General features: G+C 36.1%; 1 protein-coding gene across 1 annotated transcript in view; it reads right to left on the bottom strand.

Moving 5' to 3' along the window:
- The window catches only part of LOC134543264 (protein unc-79 homolog), a 250,667-nt gene that overhangs the window by 219,215 nt on the left and 11,537 nt on the right, over window positions 1-19,915 (bottom strand). Inside the window, exons 4-5 of the mRNA XM_063388179.1 lie at window positions 17,005-17,175; window positions 10,841-10,930 (exon numbers count right to left, since the gene is read on the bottom strand). Of these exons, the coding sequence (XP_063244249.1) occupies window positions 10,841-10,930; window positions 17,005-17,175 (261 nt within the window). The remainder of the gene's footprint in view (window positions 1-10,840; window positions 10,931-17,004; window positions 17,176-19,915) is intronic.

A 19,915-nucleotide genomic window follows, 5' to 3' on the forward strand; every position in this document is an offset into this window, starting at 1 on the left:
TCTATTAGCAATTCATGTAAAGAGTTAAATTGAAGCAGCAAATATCAAAGTTAACTGTATAGCTTTTCGAAGGAGAATGTTAGTTACCTAATATCATATAACACAACATTTACCCTAGAACAAAATTACAATTTTTACATACCATGTATCATATCTTATTTCGCCACAATGCAATGTGAATTTTGTTGAGAGTCCAACTGTGGGAAATAATTACAACCTTGACTTGTTGAGAGAAGCAGTCTCTGGTTGTCGGTTGACCTTGTGAATCGCAGTAGCAGTGAATGTTAGATGAGGTGTGCTCACAAAACTGAAGATAATTCAAAGTGGTGGCTCGCCGCAGACACAGAGAGTCCTCTTGAAAAAACTGTTGAAAAACTCACAGCACTCAGATGGGTCGTTGTCATAATATTCCAGAATCTTGTAGTTCAAGCATAGTTTGACAATGAGGCTCTTGACTTTGTTATCCACATGTCCCATAGAATTATATTGGTGGAGTCTATACCTTAACTGACTCCATAACTCAGTATCGACGAATAATTCACTCAAAAGTTTGTCCTACCAATAACGACAGTTCTTTAACGGTCCATCATAAAATTAATGTTCGTGCTCTTTCTTTATATTTCTTGCACAAACCATTTGTAGAACTATTGGAAGTCTCTATCAAATGAGCAAAACTTCTTGTTCACCAGAAGTTAGAATACAACTCAAGTCTTCCAAACAGAATGTTCCTTTTCAGTTGCTCCCGCTCACAGTCAGTTGTATTTAAGAAAAATTTAACAAAAAAATTGTATAGACTCAGTAAATTCTAATCAGTAATATAACCTGGCATTACTGAGCTTTAACAAGAGAGAATAAAAAAAATTAAATAATAATTCAAAGTTGTGAGTGTATTTCTTCACAGAAGAGTGTGAACATTTACAAGTTGGCAGACTAAAATAAATATTAACATATTTGTGACACAACTGTACTTTTAGTGTGCATAACATCTGAACATGTAAAAAAAATTTTAAGCCAGGAGATAAAATAGGATGTACTGTCAGTTTGAAAAAAAAAAAAAAAAAAAAGGCACCTATATTAACTTAAGTTAAAAAAAAATGTTTAAGTTCCCAAATATTAAAAAACTTATCAACACCCAAAATTTTACTGTAGTAAGAACAATTGGACTGAGGTGATAAAAATGCCATGGTTCTAAATTCTAAAACACGTGAGAGATACGTGTGTGTTTACAAACACACACTGTGTGGGCGGAAGCTAGGGTACGGAGATTTATTGCACAGGCCAAGCACGTATGACATCGCGACAGCTGGTCGCGTGGAAGGTACTGGTGATGAAAAAGATAAGGGGGGCGAGGCCTTGATATCACGAGCTTCGGTACTCTGAGCGCAATGGTGGCGCAAATGACAGCCGAGGTATACATAACGCAAAAAAAAAAATGAGGCCACACTAAACACACCAAAAGGGGACAGGAAACTGCTTCAAAAGAAACATATGTAACCTGGAATAACATGTTAGCATATTAGGGAAAAGCTCCTGTTAACTCAAAAAAGATAAAAGAGTCATTCCATATCAAATCAACCAAAGAAAAATTAATTTTGAAACTTCATGTTTCAGATTTATATGATTTTTTGTATTTTGATAATAAGAACTTAATACATTATAAATCCATTTTTTTTAAATTTATATCTTGAGTAGTTTTTTTGTATTAAATTTTTGAAAAATGCCAAACTAGCCAATTTTAGCAATGTTTTGGATCACTCAAATACTTGTAGATTTCCAACTAATGGTGCTAGAAGGCTGTTTGACAGTTCATTTTAAAGGTCATTGAATGGGCTTCAATTTGATATGTAACATGACCAACTTCAGAAAAAAAAAATTTTTATTTGTTTTCAAAATTTTTAATATTGGATTTCTAAAAAACACCATTTTAGATTTTTTTTTAAAAAAAAGTATGTTATTCCTACATATATTGGTTAGATTTGTGCCAAATTTCAAGGTGGAGAATCAATGGGATCATGATAAATAAAAATGAGAAGTTTAGTAGATGCTTAAGGGGGCATGGTAGATAAATAAATGCTTTAAGCGCCAGTTGGACGTTATAGGTTTTTGGAAGACAACATTGAAAAACTGCAAAACAACAATCCTACATAATGTTATTTGCCAACTTTATTAGCAGACGTCCCGAAAAGACAATTCTCAAGCGTTGTTTCTTCCGCAGCAATTAAATGTTTGAAATTACCAAGGCAGAAGTTTTGTCTTCAAGTAACCTTCAGTTTATAATTAATTCATTTAGCTCTGGTTTAGATACCATGCTGCCTTAAGAAATAGTTGCAGCAAGGAAGAGTAGCATAATTTTACATCAAATTTTGACTTAGTAAAGTATTCAAATTTTATTGTTATAGACTAAAATTTTTTTACAAATTATAAAACACGGATAACAAATCTTACCTTACATTCATCCAGTGTTCTTTGATTAAACATTTGATCAATATGATAATACAAAGCACGTGATCTTGCTGAACAGATGTAGCCTAAGTTCAAAGCACATGATCTTGCTAAAAGGATGTAGCTTAAGTTATAACTGACAAAACATATAATTGCTCATGAAAAAAAATCTGTTTAGTATATATTTAATTATTTACAGTTTTCACTTAGGTTGTGGCATACTTCGTTCAAGCAGGTGTGATGTCTACAATCTCTTCTTTAGTGAGTGTAAAAGTTCTCCCAGTTGCTGTACAAGGTTCAGCCTTTTTAAGATCATCTTCAGTTCTAATGTCTAGTATATCGGCTCTTGGTGTTGGATAAAAAAAAGGAAGCAGCAGGTTCTTTGGGATGTAAAAAACTGACTTTAACTTCATTATTCTCATTATTTTTTGCCAATATAAATGCATGCCACCAAAAGTTATCATATTTCACAGTAACTTTTATTGTCAGTTATAACTTAGGCTACATCTGTTCAGCAAGATCACGTGCTTTGTATTATCATATTGATCAAATGTTTAATCAAAGAACACTGGATGAATGTAAAGTAAGATTTGTTATCCGTGTTTTATAATTTGTAAAAAAAAAATTAGTCTATAACAATAAAATTTGAATACTTTACTAAGTCAAAATTTGATGTAAAATTATGCTACTCTTCCTTGCTGCAACTATTTCTTAAGGCAGCATGGTATCTAAACCAGAGCTAAATGAATTAATTATAAACTGAAGGTTACTTGAAGACAAAACTTCTGCCTTGGTAATTTTGAACATTTAATTGCTGCGGAAGAAACAACGCTCGAGAATTGTCTTTTTGGGACGTCTGCTAATAAAGTTGGCAAATAACATTATGTAGGATTGTTGTTTTGCAGTTTTTCAATGTTGTCTTCCAAAAACCTATAACGTCCAACTGGCGCTTAAAGCATTTATTTATCTACCATGCCCCCTTAAGCATCTACTAAACTTCTCATTTTTATTTATCATGATCCCATTGATTCTCCACCTTGAAATTTGGCACAAATCTAACCAATATATGTAGGAATAACATACTTTTTTTAAAAAAAAATCTAAAATGGCGTTTTTTAGAAATTCAATATTAAAAATTTTGAAAACAAATAAAAAAAATTTTTTCTGAAGTTGGTCATGTTACATATCAAATTGAAGCCCATTCAATGACCTTTAAAATGAGCTGTCAAACAGCCTTCTAGCACCATTAGTTGGAAACCTACAAGTATTTGAGTGATCAAAACATTGCTAAAATTGGCAATTTGTGCAATTTTCAAAAATTTATACCAAAAAAACTACTCAAAATTTTTTTTAAAATAAAATAGTTTTATAATGTATTTAGTTGATATTACCAATATACAAAAAAACGTGAAAATCTAAGGTGTAGAGGTTAAAGCCTCTGGTTGATTTCATATGGAATGACCCAAAACTATTATGTAACTAAATTCCATAACTTGTGATTTTAAAGGTAGTCGTAGTACCGTTAGAGATAACATATCCAATTGAATCTGGACGCTAAAGCTTAAACAATAACCAAGTGTAGAATAGAAAGGAATGACTGACATTCGCATAGGAAGAAAATATGAACACTCATCCCCTAAAGGTTATATGAAACTTAAAACTCTCACAGTGGTAAGTGGTCGCCATAAATGTGTGAAATATAAACATTGGACATTTACTAAAAACGCGGGCAGGCAGTTTAAAAAAAAAATAAAATAAAATAAAATAAAATAATATTATTGTATGTAAACAATGTAAAATTAAGACGATTTAATTTCCACCATTCTACTTAAGATTTCTAATGAGCCATAATAATCAAAAAGAACCACACTAAATGCTCCCACTTTGTACCACCTCCTTTACTATTTTCTATGGGGCTTCTATGTATATTAAATATTGGAGGATGTACTGGTGAATACCATTAAGTTAACAATTCCCGAGGTGTAAAGTTGAGTATCACAAACAAAATTTACTACATTGCTACAATTGCTAGGTGTGAATAAAGGTGGATTGGTTTGGAACATAAACCTTGTTGAATTGTTTACTGAATAAAGTAAAGAAAGACAAAACAAGTAAAGAAAAATACATGACTAAACCTGACAAATTAACCAACCAACCAGTCAAAAAGGTAATAATGACTTTTAGTGGCTATGAAAGTTTAAATTAAGTAAATTAACAGACATACTTAAAAACATAATCTAATAACAAATATGAGCAAAACAACATATTACTAACATAGCACTACCTCTGAAACATTTAATCAAACTTTTTTACATTGAAACAGAAAACCTAACAATACTGAAAATTATTTACGCCAATTTTTTATACGTTGAGCGCGCAAGGGTTTGCAATGCTACGACACGGTATTGCCCATTTATCACTTTCTCATCTGAAAGCAAATCCCTTGACCAAATCAACTTACTACAGCTGACCAATGCAACTACTTTTTCGTCAATTTATCTAGTATGCCAGAAAACTATGGTAACTGTAAACATTAGGATATGTTTACATGTTTAACTTAATTATTGCGTCAGCACCATAGATGTATTTTATCTGTAAATATGTTAAAATATCTTTGTCATGTGTTTAAGTATTAAGTATGTGCATGTGGTACCACTCAAGGTTAATTCGTAGCAGTTCCTTCAAATGGTATTTATAATGGGATTCATTTCATCTTTGCTGTAAAGCATATTAAAGATTGGACATTCCGTTTCCTGCTATGTTTTGCATTGAGGCGTGTAGTCCCGCCTCAAACAATTTATTGTTTATAATTAAGATTAAGATTAAGATTTGTAATTGAGATTTTTTTTTTGCTTTGTAATTTGCTATGGCACTTAGTTTTAGACTCTGTGTCTAGTTTGTTAACGCTAGGTAGGAGGGGTTGGTACTCGTGTCTACCGCCAATATGACGCGATCTGGTTGTTGTGTTCCCTGGCCGCTGCGAGGCGTGGTGATCGGCGCTGCGAGCCGAGCTACGAGCAAGCGGACGTCGCGACCACGTCACTGGGTCTTAGGTCTTCAGTCCTCAAGCAACAAACTGCGGTAGCCGCCTGCGACGCCCTGGTCTAGATGTGGCATTGGACTTGGCAGCTGGAGCAGCTACTATGCCTGAACGAGTTTTGTCATGGGGGAGACGTGGAAAATCTACTACATGGCAGTCCAGAGCAAACAAGTAAGGTGGACGACTTAAACAATTTGGTCTGGATTTCAGGCCTTTTTGTAGTGGATTCGTGTGACGATCAAACCATTAACTTTAAGCAGCACGATAATAGTTTTTTTTATTTATGTCTTCCTGCCACGCAGTATCGTTCCGGAGGACTGAATTGCGTGAAATTATAGTCGCTACACATTATGCATCAATTTGCCTCTAGCATAAATAACTTACGGTCAAGTTTTTATTTGTTAATCTGCCAAGACGCTGGTGCATTTAGCTGTGCTAACGAACCAGGCTCCCCGCTAGCTGGTAGCGGAGTACGTAGTGTCGGAACTCCTACAGCTTGTGCCACGCAGCAAGACGTGTTAACAGTAATTCACCTGACGAACTAAGCTTTATCAAGCACATGTAGATCTATGTTATTCCTGCGTATGTTTAGTAGCAGAGACTAAAAGTAGGATGATGATTGAGCTGTTTAAAACAAGATGTTTATCACGGATTACAGAAAAGTTTATGTGGAAGTGACTATGTGAAGGTCGGTGGGCTTGTGTGAAGTTTTTTCTTAAAAGTGTTAAAAAAAATTGTCATATACAAATCACTGAGAACACCTTTAACGAAATATTATCCCGACACGTCGATGCATCCGCTTTCTCATTGTCGGTGCAAATTTTGATTAAATTTAAAACTTTAATCACAATAAGAGACTTTTTTTTTAAATATATTTTTTGCCATTCTTCATTACGGTTCTTTGTGCGGTGTTAAATATTGACTGCTTCCTAATTCAAATAACACGCCTTTGGACATTAGGCAGCGTATACTTATTTTATCATATTCTTATATTGTATACCTTTTTGAGACATGCTTAGTAGAAATTTAACTAGTTCAATGCTCAGTAATACAATTATGTAACATGATGTTCATTGTAAACATGTTTGCTATTTCACGCTGCAGCATATTATTAACTTTCACACCTATTTCTAGTTTATAAATAGTTGGGTGCACACCCAAGCAAAACTAACAGTATCCCGTTAACTGTATGCAGCTATCTTTATATATATGGCAGTAAAAGAGTTGTTTCTTAAAGTTATTTATTCTTTCATCATAATTTTCAATAATTCAGGGATGCCTAATGTCTGTGGAACCCACGTTCGGGCTCTGAATTATTTAATTGCACACCGACGAGACGTCTCAGCATCAGTGCACATTATAAAGCAGTCTTCCTGTATTTTATCCCCTTGTCAAGTAGGAAGCTGAGGTTCTTCCATCGTTCCTCCTAGCATAGTTGCTCGTTGTCCGGCGGAAGTACGTCTCCAGTGTGAGGGTCGGTCCCGCTGATCCAGAGATACCGCACTAAAGACATGCAGCTGCACGGCTACCGCGAGTCTATGTAGTTTTGCAAGCAGTACATGTTAGGGAAGTCTTTCTTCACACGGACTTGGGTAGTCGTAGTCGCTTCCATAGCACATCCTCGTAGGTCGATGTCCGCCAGTGTGTGCTTCAAGACACCAGTTTTTACATATCTTGTCATGGGTGAGAACAACCCTTTATAGCAATTAACAGGCCAACATGACGGAGGAGAGCATCATTCCAGTTGTCATACATTCTACAGAGTTGTTGTTGTAGGTATTTATTTTATACACAGCGAGTTGGCTTCTATCCTGATCTGGCAAAGAACAGCACCAGGAGTCCGTAACACCAGAGCTTCATCCACCCTATCCCTGAGTTACGCCGAGTATATTTATCCCCGTAAACAATGTGTACATTTGAGGCTGATACCTACTCTCATGATGAATGCAAATTTTAAATTAGCTTCTCAATGGGTCGTCCTGCATGTAAGTAATAACTGTTCAAAGAATTTACAGAGTATATACGTAAGTAATCTGACATTTTATTGCAATGTGTATGTTGTCTAACTTTATCCCTAGCTGATGTTTGAATATATAAAAAGATCACACAATTATTTTGCAGTATTTAAATACAGAACACAAGTTTTAAAACATATTTTGTTTTATTTAAATTAATTATTATTGCATATACTATCTCAAATCCATAACTGCACTAATATATGTACATGAGAAAAGCGTTCATTATGAGTATCATATGTTAACAGCTTTTAAATCGGGCAAATATAGTTACACATGTAATAATGAGATAAGTAAAACACAATATTCTGAATTTAAGGGTTTTCAGAATTGTTTTATTTTATTTCTCATTTTCACAAGTGAGTGTAACAGTAATAACTTCGCAACACCCACATCACAATTATCCGGTCAATGAAAACATTGCTTAGTGGTTTGTTGGTAAGGTAGGAAAAAAAGACGAAAGATGATGGACACACATAAAAAGTCCATCGGTAAGCAATAGGAGTTGGCACCTCAATCGAGTGCCGCATTGTTATATACAGAAACCTAAAAATTAATGAGATTGACATGGCCGCTGCCTAACTGTCCTTATGCTAAGCGGGGGTTCGCGTCGATACATGTACTGAGATTAATTTGTGGGCGCCACCATGCAAGGGGCACAGAACCGGGAGAGACTCTTTTTCAGGGCCGTGACATCGCCCATGTGTGGCGTGATTTTAACCCCCCTAAAGCCAATCCTAGTACTCGCCACTGGTCCGCTCTCAGCGTCGGGTACGCTCTTCACCTACGCAGTGGGCTCTTACGGCGTCCCACACGCCGTCACACTCAGGAGGTTGAAATAAACAAATACAAATAAAATCGTATGCCCTGGTTTATTAGTTGCTACTTCGCCTACACCTTTGATTATATCACACAACGCCTGCGGCACGAATCGGTTCACGTGGTGCGACCTGACCATGTGGTCACACTCTACAATTAGGTAATTAGCATAAAAAGGACCATCGTGGTCGCTCATACAATTTATTTAAAAAGTCCCCCAGACTGAGAGAAGCCCCGAGGAATTACAAACAAAAAGATTTAAGATGATTAAATTTTAACAGTGAAGAGTCAGCTAGTGTAAATATTGAAATTCTTTAATGTAGTTAATAATTTCAGTTTCTCTAGCCTAAATCTCTCAGTTTTAAGAATTGTGTCTAGAAGTTTGTGTCTGAAAGTCAAATTACAGTGTGTCCAAAAGTATGTTAAATACTAATCTCGTGGCTAGACCTTGTAATAACGTGTAAACAAATTCAAATGTAATATTTATATTTGCGTGTAATGTTTATGCAGACGGTGACAATACACTTTGATAGGCACTTATCACGCTTTATATAAATAAATTTAACTAAAATAATTTATTTTAAAATACAGATGGAATTTGTTATTACTCTCGACTTCAAAGCCTCTAACAATTCTTTCGTTTGAGTAAGTTCTCTTTAAGATAAAATGTTAATTATTAGTATGTTATTTATTTTACTAACTTCAGTCCGGCAGAGCGTGGACTACTGGGTACGTAACTTGCAGTACCCGTCAAACAAAATAGCAACATGTTCTTTCAATATCAAGTTCCATCTATACTATCTAATATTATTTATTTCGGGATCGCGATTCCGGAATTTGAATGATAAATCTAAAGATGAACAAGTACACAGTCTTTCTATACAAAGAATATGTTCGATAATATAAAAGATTCTAGTTCGGTGAAAAATTGTTCGTCTTGTTTAAATCGTAATTCGTTAGAGTACTTCTTTAATCAGCAAGTCTTCGGGTGCTGGGGTAAGGGACCAAACCTTGCTGCAGGATACCCACGAGACGTGTAGGTTCTCGGAGAATCCTTGGTTCGCCTCAATCAGGACTGCGAACTTGGTGTTGCTCCTCCGGTCTCTAGCGGGCGGCAGGAATACGCGCCGTCACGACTCCATCCCTCGGGCTGTGGGCTGCAACTGGGCTGGACTGCACGACGGTCATTCTTCCCGGGCTCGAACTGCGACTTTTCATTCTTCGACAGGATTCTTCTTTCTTCAGGATGATCAACGGCATTTATTCTTCGTAGTTTCCAAGCAATTTACGGTCATTGGACGATCTCTTGAATCTGGATATTCGTCGACTTCTCTTCTTAATAATTATTTAGATTCTTGACGTCTAAGTTTTATCTTCGTTGATTAAATTGATTAGTTCCTTCCACATCTCAGTTAATATTGACATTCATAAACAGTTTCAATTCTTCTCTAAATATTCCATTCTAAATTAATGTCGAAATCGTTGCGTTTCTAGATGTTGCCTTCATCAAGTCTCAATTCGTTCTAAAAGAATCTTTTCCCCGTCACTAATAAACGACTTTCTTACGTTTGTTGATTAAACAAAACTAGTAAAATTACTACCCGTTACTGTCATTGTTCATCTTTAAATTAATAGTGGTTTCAATCAAAAAATACTGCTATCCTAGCCTTGACAATAATTTAAAATAAAAATTAGCATAGAGTAATACATAGACAAAACGATAACCAAAGAAATTTACAGTTTGAATCCACCATAGATTACAAATATAAACATACGGAATAAAACGTAATTAAACAAAATAAATATTAAAGGAAATTAAATATTTACTTTCTATAAAGGGTAAATATTGCCTTTATAACAGAATTACTTAGCAGTGCAGGCAAGCGGTGAGGTCCCCGGGGTGCTGATGCGTCTGCTCTCGGTCGGCGCTGGCGAAGGACTCGGGTGAGCTCAGGGCTCTGCTAGCCTAACATGGCGTCTTCGTGCCGAACCAATTACCGTTATACCTATTTACGATTACGTGCCACAAAGCTACAGGTAAACCAAAAAACACTCTTAATAATTAGATTACACCTAATGCATGATAATAACTATTAAATAAAATTACAACAATTTATTATTAACGATAACCAGTCCAGCTTCGGCAGACTTCGGTTCGCCTCGTGCATGTTCGGTACGTAACGTCTTTTCGTTGTTTATGCCTTAACTAAATATTAATTACTTAAAGTACATAAAACACTCCCGGCCGATCTGCCGTCACACGCCACTTGGGGAAAAATAAGCAAAAAAAGAATTACAATGTTTATCTCTAGTCAAAGGGGTGTGGTGCACTGCTGCTACAGCGCCCTCTTGACGTCTGTGGCCCGCTATTCAAACACCTTCACCCGACTACGTACTCAAGACGGAGCAGCTGCCAATACAGGAAGTGGGACAGGTGGTGAGGGGAAAGGTGGTGGAGGCTGACCAGGCTTCTGGGACGCAGGCCCGGTTGACGTCAAGATAAAACAAAAATATTAATATTTACCTGGATTCTGTGAATACTGAAACACCATCATGATTATTGCAGGAACAGAACGAATAGCATAATTGTCTTCATCTTCATCACTGTACCTAGCTGAAAAAATTGTAACACACAAGACATCATAGATGTAGCAATAAATTGAAAACAACCAACCTAATCAAATTGTAGGAGATTATAATAAGGGCAATACATCAATAACTCTTACACAAAGAACTAAAAGATAATTTTTTTACAGATTACAAAGTACTGATTTATAAATAAATGTTAGTAAAACTTACCTAAGACGGCGCAACATGAGTTACACATTACATTGATGACCAAATATTTAACAATTTGAGGGTTTTATTTGTTTAGGGATGGCTGCAAACACATATACTGATTGATTGAGAATATTTTAGTTATATTCTCATAACTAAAGCTTATATTAATTACTTTCATTAGTGAAGAGTTTTTTATATATGTAGTTCATAAAATCACATTTTAGACATATCTACTGCAAAAATATATACAGGATAATTATAAAGTCCGTGAAACATTTCATAAAATCGGTACAGTGAAATGGAAAAGAATAACGTACCAAATTATATACCGCGTGAAAGAACAACTTTCAAAATTTTTTTGAATGTAGTGCCAAACAGCTATTTTAAAAAACAACCGACAGGGGCGCTAGTGCATGTAGTTGCTGAAAATGGCTGCGAACTAGGCAGAGAAAGCCTTTTGTGTGCTTGAATACGCCCGTAGCGAATCGGTAGTGAGTGTCCAAAGAGCTTTCCGTGGCAAGTTTAACAAAACACCACCAGTTTACAATAGCATAATGAAGTGGTACAAGAAATTTGAGGAAGACGGCTGTTTGTGCCACGCAAAACGGTCGGGTCGGCCAGGCGTGTCACAACAGACAGTGGATTGTGTACGGCACGTGATGGTGCGGAGTCCCAAGAAGTCAACTTATCCGGCTAGTGCAGAATTGAACATCCCTCAGCCAACAGTGCGGAAAATTCTTCGTAAGCAATTAAGAGTGAAGCCGTACAAATTGCAGCTTCTGCAAGCCATCAGCCACGATGACAAATTGCTCCGACTGCAGTTCTGCATTGCCATGCAGAACCGTCTTGAAGACGATGACTTTGCAAGCAAATTAATCTTCAGTGACAAAGCCACTTTTCATCTCTCAGGAAGAGTCAACCGACACAACACACGCATATGGGGGACAGAGAATCCACAAGCAACTTTTGAACACGTCCAAGATTCGCCAAAAGTTAACGTGTTCTGTGCCATGTCAAACAAGACAGTTTATGGCCCCTTATTCTTCGCTGAGAGAACTGTCACTGGTATCACCTGCCTCGACATCCTGCAATTGTGGCTAATGCCACAACTTGAAGCTGATAGCAGGGACTTCATCTTCCAACAAGATGGTGCTCCACCTCATTACCACAATGTGGTATGAGATTATCTGAATGAGACGTTGCCACATCGCTGGATGGGCCGTGGGGCGGCCGCTGACCAAGTGCTACTCCTGTGGCCACCACGATCACCGGACTTGACACCTTGCGATTTTTTCTTGTGGGGAAACATCAAGGATAGTGTTTATGTTCCACCTCTACCACAGAACCTTGACGAATTAAGACACCGCATCGTAGCAGCTGCTCTTACCATCACTCCTGATATTCTGGGTCGGGTATGGGCAGAATTGGACTATCGATTAGATGTGTGTCATGTGACACAAGGTGGACACACAGAACATTTTTAACTAGTGAAAAAAAAACTTTGATAGTTTTTCTTTCACGTGGTATATAATTTGTTACATAGCCATTTCACTGTACTGATTTTTTGAAATGTTTCATGGACTTTATAATTATCCTGTATTTTAATAGACAAAAAGATAAATAAGGTTAAAAATGATTGAAAACAGCTGTTTATCTATACTAATAATAAAACTGTTTGAGATAAAAAGTCTGTTAAATTTGTAATATACATAAGCTATTTCCTGGTTATGGTTTCAATTGTAAAATGAAGAATAAATTATTTTCATATGGCTAGTGTGGGTACATCTACAATTAGGAAACATCTAGCTGTTATTGGTATTCTCATGTAATGTTAAACAATCACATTTGTTTTTCTATCTGCTTACAATATACCTATCCCTCACTTAGCACGACTAATTTGTTCCTAAAAATGCTTGTGTTATTCGAAACCACGTATTCTGAAGCATTAGTTTCCATAAACAGCAAGGCTAATTTATTTAATGTGTTCCAAAATTGTGTAGGAAAATATACTTTACGTAATATAAATGCGTTGAATAACACTCAACTATAAATATGTCACACCATTTATCTTTATAAACCTACCATCTAATACTTGGTATGACAAATTCAACACCGTGTAACGGGAGTAATCAATTGGCTGGTTGACTTGCCCGCCCAGGCGCGATATTCAACTCACGTCGCATACCTTTCCAATCCATCCTTTACTGACAGTGAAACTGATATTACTGTCCGGATAATTACATTTTAATTTTTCCAAAATTAAAGTGCTTAGTTGCGTATCACCACCTGGTTCACACCAATCCTGTCAGACCAATGATTATTTTTTTCATTGGAACATTCATTTAACAACCTTTTCCACGTGAATCATCTGTTCATTTCTGTTCAGGTATCTTATGTCAAATATATTACCGCTAGTACAAACAACAGCATCAGACTTATATAAAATTTTGGTAAGAGTCCTTATTTCGTACAATTGTGCGCACAGTTGACTTGCTTAAAACTAAAGTGCGACCAACATAAGCGTAGTATTCATGATAATCTGCGCGCTGTAATACTTCTAGTTTTGTCTCAAATACTTGAATACGATGCATTATGAGCACGTACAGTTACCAGCAGCTGAATGGGCAGATGTTGCTTTTGATTGTGTGAATTCCCTGCCAGTGGCTAGACTGAGTTCGTGGCCAGGTGAAAACGATACGGTACGACGACATATGCGCGGACGTAAAAACATTTTATCCTTTACACTCCATAGACGCAATTTAACTTGCCATAGCTGATATTTGTACAACAGCTGATAGCGTAGACAGACCTGCACGCGCATCTCTTCCCCCCTTGTTTGGCTAACTGTATCCCACGGCACATCTGTTGTTTATAGAAACTGAAACAGACATTGTGGCATCGTGCTCGACTTTTTTTATTTTTTTTACTGCTAAGATTTTGTGCTAACTGAAATTTACAGACGTGCTATTCAAGACTGAGGCAGTAAAATTCACATCGCGCTAAATGAATCCACGCAATCTGAAGACGTGCTACGTGAGGGATAGGTGTACTTTTATGAATATATTTCCTAGTGTTCCGACATATTAAGTACGGCCTATCATCAAAGAACATATAAAAATGATGGATAGGCCTTACTTAATAAGTCAGAACACTAGGAAATTGATTCATAGAAGTATTGTAAGCAGATAGTAAAACAAATGTGATTGTTAAACATTACACGAGAATACCAATAACAGCTAGATGTTTCCCAATTGTAGCATGTACCCACACTAGCCCTATAAAAATAGTTTGTTCTTCATTTTCCATTCGACACCATAACCAGGATATAGCTTATGTATATTACAAATTAACGAACCATAAGTAGGAGTATGAGTCTGAATATTTTATTTAAAATTTTTTCATTCTACTTGGCTTTAATTTAATTAGAATATGTTATTCTCTAAAAAAAAATTTTTCTTTTCAGTCATTCTTTTATGTCACCAAAAACAATATATTCATTCTTGGCAAAATTCATACTGGAACCGTATATTCTCTTACGATATCATGCCTTATTCAAATTTGAGATCATGTGTTCCATACTTATAGCATATAACTTTAACGTAAATAGTGATTTTGTATTTACAATCTAAACACACACTATTCAAAATAAATAATTATTTGAAATCCTGTTTTTGGTACGTATTAGAAGTAACGTAGATTTTGAATAATTAATATATGTTTGCATTAGAAATAGTTATATTTTGGTTCTTGGGATGTTCCTGTTAAGCTCAACTGAATTTGTTAAAATATGGTTTATAGGGCTTAAGTCAAAATTCTTCACTAGAGAAATATTATTAATAAAGTCTTATGTGAATACAACTCAAATGAAGTCAATCAGATAACACAAATGTGTTTTCAACGATCCCTAAATTGTTAAATATTTGGTCACCAAGGTCATGTAACGCATGTTGCGCCATCTTTCTGTTGTCTGAGCTACCGCAGCATTACCAACGTACGGTGTAATTTGCAATGCTTGGGCTGCTAGACTCTTCGTAAACATACTGTCTTAAAACTACAAGAATAAGAAAAAAACATTTATTGAAATGATTTTCACGTTGGTTCCTTCTTTTTAAATAAATCATTATTTTTATTTATGTGACTGAGCCAAAACAATTTATTTCATAACTTTATCAATCTATATTTTATTTTTAATATAAATCTTTAGGATTTTTAACATTTTTGTGTACAATATTGTTTCTATAATATTTTGGTATCCTTATATAGAGCCTATGATAGTAACTGTATTAATAAGAATCATTTTAATGGTAAGCTGTAAGATGCCATAATTTAGGAAATGTTTTCTGTGTGATCACAAAATATATGGTGGTATATTGTTAAGTACAGGTGACTAATGCTGTGCAAAAATTCAGTTTTAGAAAAATATTTTAACCAGTTATTTGGTTTGTTTTCCGGAACACATGCATCTCTGTTGAGGTTTCCTCTGCATTTATTATTTCCGGGAATATCTCTAATTCGCCGACAAAAACTATTCAAAATTCTATGCTAAGTACAAGTTCTCAAGAATCTGTACAACTATTCCAAATGCACTGTTTTGTTAACTAATCAGAGCATGTTTGAGCTTCAAAATGATTTCCTGCAAAATATCTACTATATTCCCCACAGGGCTGTCACAAGAAACTATGGCCCAGGGGCCAAAAAAAAATCTACAGACTGTAAACATTACCATTCCCATAATTATGTGATTTGTGTAAGGCTTCCTATGAATTATATTAACAATAAACTTGTAATTATTGTCCTATAGATTTAACCCAAGCATTTAAAAAAAGTCTCAACATTTATCCGGGTCCCTCCCGGTGTCCAGCCCTTGGGGATTTCCCTCTTCCCCCACGAAACTCTCGCCGGCCCTTTTCTCTCGTCTATCCTTCATAATCAAAAAAGCGCTGGCACTGAACAAAGATGAAGAGAAAATTCATTGAAAAAGTTTGGAAAACTGATGAAAGGTGTCTTTACTGACCAGCACGGTTGGCCACTCACTCATTGTCACCGATATATTACGCGTTGCTAAAACTTCAGTTACTACTTTTGTACCTTAGGTTCAATTGCAATAAACTAAAGACTATAATAATGCCAATTCTCCAGACAATAAATTGGAGTACATTTAAATTACAAATGAAACGTAAATGACCATCATGTTCGCAAACGAATTTCATGTTATTTAGTAACAGCTCATATATTAAAATTAAAATTTTAAAAATATGAAATTAATAATGGTTACAGATAAAATTATGGATGGTTTTAATCATATCTCTTGTGTCTGAAGATTTACCTACGAAAGTTCCACCAATAAATACTTTATAGTTTTTTTTTACTGAACCTTGAATATTAAAAATTCCAGAAAATTCAAGTGACTTTGGTTTTCAAATGTAAAATGAAATAATAAATTATACGCCATAATACTTAAAAAAAAACTCTAACAGCTGAATCTTTACCAAATTTATTGTTTTGTTGACTATTATGATGGTGCACCATTTCCCTTAAGTGCCATTTCCAGCAGAGACTGTTGAAACATTTGCTTGAGGACCTAGATCCGACTGTTGTCGAAAGCTTAAAAAAAATTAACATCAAAGATGCCATTTACTGGTTTGTCAAATCATGGAGTAACGTACGTGAAAGAACCTACACAAAAGAAAAGCTGGAAAAACATCACCCCGTGTCGTAAAGTGAAAACAAAGACTATTTTATAATTACATCTGTGTTACACAAGAATTTCTCTATCCAAGGTTGCCGTGGTCCACATTACTATGTTACTCGAGGAGACTACTGTGCATCATAAAGTCATGTGAGAATTTGATGATAATTGAATTGAATGGAACAAATCAGTGAAATGGCTGGAGAAGATGGACTCACTGATTGTGAAAGGCAAGATGTAGAAGCAGAGGGCGTTGACTATCTCCTGGTGCAACGAGCTGGGGAGGGCCGGCACCGTGGCGGCCACCATGTATGGCAGCTCATCCAGCATCTCGCTCTCGAGGAACGCCAGGATGCAGCACATGCACTGCACCATCGACTGCCCAAAAACTGCCACGGAGCACAAGCACAGGCAACGCCACTTCAGCATGTGCACAACTTTCCACATGCCATTCAATTGCAACATGGAATTTAAATGTTTCAGTTTCAAATTATTTGGACTTTGGACACTGTTTTCATTAGTGGCATGCTGGTAATACCAACGTACAAAGCAAGGATTGGGGGGTAGGGAGGTGTCACCAAAGGGTTTTGGGTGGTGTTGACTTCTTCCCCGTTACATGGGGAGTGTAGGGAAATAAAAAAAATACAGCCCCTTAAATGGCTATATCAATGCATTCCTGATGTATTCGAAATCAAATAAAAACTATAGAATGAGTTTCTTTAGTACCCCTATTACCCTCCTTCAGGACTGCCCTGGTACATGCAGTCCAGCTAGCCTGATCACTTTTGAATTCTTGCTATTTATTTTCTTGCAGTCAGGTGTTAAATCATGAAACAACTTGTCTTAATATGTTCTCATTTGGAACAGGTGTAAGATAAACTACATTTTTTAAGTGTGCAATTCTTTTAAGAAGGTAAAACTGACACTAAAGGCTATGGAGTATGGCCTTTATTGTTGTGTAGATGATGTGTTTACAGTTGAGTTGATTGTACTGTTGTATGCTATGTACCAATATGCAATAAATGTGCCTTGAACATGTTTATGTTTTAAGAAGAAACACTAGCAATAACAAAGAGTGTAGTTGTAGACAGGAATGACAAACTGTTAAAAGTTTATACCAAAACATTTGAACAGGCTGGACTGCACTGCAATATTTTAAAAGCTTACTTCCAATGTTACAATTTGAAGCTATTTTTGTGTGTGTTGCAAATCTTACCATATATTTAAGTTAGTGATGAGAGTAACAGAATGATCAAGATTTAAGGTTACAGAACATAGTGTACAATGCATTTTTTTTTGGAAAGGTGGGGGGGGAACATGCAGTTTCTTTTGGAAGCCCACAATGGCAGTGACCATCCCCAGCAACTTAGCCTCGTCTCACCCAAAGACCCTTCCTGATACCGACATGGGGGCAGATCATCGACCCCACAAATGTACATAAATACGTAAATATGTGTCTAGTAAGACACAAGTAACGTAGATGTGGCAAGAAGTTATATAACCTGAATGTATATGAATCAATCCATACAGGGTAATACGTAAGTGTGAGAGGTGTATGTGTGTGTAGATGCATTGTATCTGCAACACACTATGTACCCTCTTTTATTGCGTAATCACCGCACTCGCATAATCGTCGCACCTATATTTTAGGCCGTCAAAATTGTGATAAAAATAAATTCACGCGTAAACGTCGCATGTTGTTTTTGGTCCTGCTATTAGATGCCGAGCGCTTTGTGTAGGTATCTTTTCCGTATATAACGATGTATTTTAAAGTATAAATCTAATATTTATTCAGGCATTACCACTTACGGTGGAACCTCGTTATTACGAGTACAGAATACTATGAGACCTTCGTTGTTACGACAGTTTTGTAATGCACTGTCAGTTTGACTACATAAATCATACCAAATTAAACCGGTTATTACGAGTGCCTCCTTGTTGGCCCTTTTGTAAGTACGAGTGATTTCAATGGCATCTTCAAAATAGGAAAAACACCGTCAGTTGAAAAAATAATGTTCACGCAGTAAACACAGCTGCGTGGCTACGTGGGCGCCAGACGGACTGTGTCCTTAGCAGGTATAAGCAAGGATCAGGGGAGGAAGGACTGGTGACAAACAACATGCGCTCTCTCTCTTTCCCTCCCTCTCTCTGTCTGTTGACGGCGCCAGTTGCTTCCCCTCCTAAGTCGGCGGAGGGGTAAACCTAAAAATAGACCAGCCAAAACCCTTCCTTTCTTCCTTCGCTCTTTTTTTTTTTTCCCACCGCTCACATACCCTCCCACCGTGGATATGAACGGCGCCGGTATCAGGCCATTTCATTTGCGATTAAATCAAAAACCGTTGTAGATACAAAAAATTCCATAGAGACATTTTCTATTATTAATTTAATTTGCTACAACATTTGTTCGACACGTTTTTTCACTACAGTGCACCGTTTTCAAGTTACGGTGTGAAATTAAAGACTGTTTTGACGGTGCAGAATCTAACTTGACTTTAATTTTTTATATTCAGTTATAACGAGAACTTATTACGAGAATTTTTGCCGCCATCGTCAGCTCTCGTAGTAATGAGGTTCCACTGTTTTTATTTAATAATGGAAATACGAAGTTGTCTGACATGTAAATTTTTCTTTTAAAGACGTTTTATCTATTTGTTTGCATCATCGCAATGTACCATTTACAATAATGTAGAAAGCGCTAGTTGGTATTGTTGGTGTTTGGTTATGTTGCTTCCCGGATAGAGCGTGCACACGTAGTCGAATATCGATATCTTGCCGATTCCTGCAACGCGCGCTTTCTGTCAACAGCCGAGTTAACTACATTTGAAGGCCCGCATTCTTTCGTGGCAAGTGTGTACTACGACACGTTAGTTCACATCACAGATTCAAGTGTTTTGCGTTCGCGTCAGAGTTTTGGTTTTTCTATTTAAAGTTGAAGAAAGGTTTTTGTTGCACGACTTATTAATTTAAATTGTTTGGTGTGCTCCTTTAATCTTCACTTTTTAAATAAACGTACTTTCCATGAATGGGTTTTGTTTTCATAAATAACTTTATCTAACAAAAAAAAAAAAATTTTCTCGCATAATGGTCGCACCCCTACTTTTCAAACTTGATTTTAGAATAAAATGTGTG

This window comes from Bacillus rossius, chromosome 1 (genome assembly GCF_032445375.1).
Source record: "Bacillus rossius redtenbacheri isolate Brsri chromosome 1, Brsri_v3, whole genome shotgun sequence".
In the NCBI taxonomy this organism is placed as follows: domain Eukaryota; kingdom Metazoa; phylum Arthropoda; class Insecta; order Phasmatodea; family Bacillidae; genus Bacillus; species Bacillus rossius.